Source organism: Aegilops tauschii, chromosome 7, assembly GCF_002575655.3.
Source record: "Aegilops tauschii subsp. strangulata cultivar AL8/78 chromosome 7, Aet v6.0, whole genome shotgun sequence".
Lineage (NCBI taxonomy): Eukaryota > Viridiplantae > Streptophyta > Magnoliopsida > Poales > Poaceae > Aegilops > Aegilops tauschii.
In genome coordinates this window covers 124599549-124600596 of record NC_053041.3, presented here as the reverse complement: position 1 = coordinate 124600596, position 1048 = coordinate 124599549, and the positions used below count along the sequence as shown (strand labels likewise).

General features: G+C 49.0%; 1 protein-coding gene across 1 annotated transcript; it reads right to left on the bottom strand.

The window, feature by feature from the left end:
- Nucleotides 1-339: 339 nt before the first annotated feature.
- On the bottom strand, nucleotides 340-747 carry LOC141026919 (uncharacterized). Its single transcript, XM_073503800.1, has 2 exons — nucleotides 742-747; nucleotides 340-651 (listed from the first exon to the last, which is right to left on the bottom strand). The coding sequence occupies exons 1-2, from the start codon at nucleotides 745-747 to the stop codon at nucleotides 340-342; spliced, it is 318 nt and encodes a 105-aa protein (XP_073359901.1).
- Nucleotides 748-1048: the final 301 nt, after the last annotated feature.

Sequence of the window (1048 nt, the reverse complement as noted above, 5' to 3'; positions counted from 1 at the left end):
TTGGCAAAGTTCAAACATACTCCATGCAAAGTTCGAACATACTTCCATTACAATTTCATGCGAAGTTCAAACACACTAGCCGGTGTTGTTGTTGTCCCACTCGATGTCAGAACCCACGCCATTCTAACGCTCAAGTTTGTCCCAATCAATGTCGATTTCAGACGACTCTATGTTAACCACCACCTGCCAGGAATGGCCTGCCTCATCATTGTTCTTAACCTTCCTCTTCTTCTCCGCGTCCCTCTTCCAGTACAACTCGCCTTCTAGACTACTGTTAGCACTACAAACACATTAGCCGGTGTTGTTGTTGTCCCACTCGATGTCAGAACCCACGCCATTCTAACGCTCAAGTTTGTCCCAATCAATGTCGATTTCAGACGACTCTATGTTAACCACCACCTGCCAGGAATGGCCTGCCTCATCATTGTTCTTAACCTTCCTCTTCTTCTCCGCGTCCCTCTTCCAGTACAACTCGCCCTTGTAATAAACGTACTCCGGCCTATCCCTTGTAAACCCCACCATCATCTTCGCGTCACTCTCCTTGGTAACATTGTCAATCTTTGGCTTCGTTGGGCGGGTCAGAATGGTCACCTTTGGCCAGACGAGCTTCGCTTCCTCCAACGACTCAACCTCCAGGAAGTTGAGCCAGTACTAATAGCCGACGTGCTGGAACTCCACGTCTTACCAGCCAGAGGGCTGCATTCGCTCGTCCATGAAGTCGGCTTTGCTCTTTGGCTTTGCCGGCATGGTGACGACACATTTTTTGCGGAAAACTGTCGATCTATTCATTTTCAATCATGGCAGTACAACGAACACCCGAAATAATAAAAATTACATCCAGATTCATAGACCACCTAGTGACGACTACAAGCACTGAAGCGAGCCGAAGGCGCGCCGTCGTCATCGCCCCTCCCTCACCGGAGCCGGGCACAACTTGTTGTACTAGACAGTAGGGAAGTCGTTGTGTTAAGGTCCCATAGGACCAACATCCCAGAACAGCAACTGCCGCCGATGAATAGAACTTTAGATCGGAAGGTTCCAACCTGAA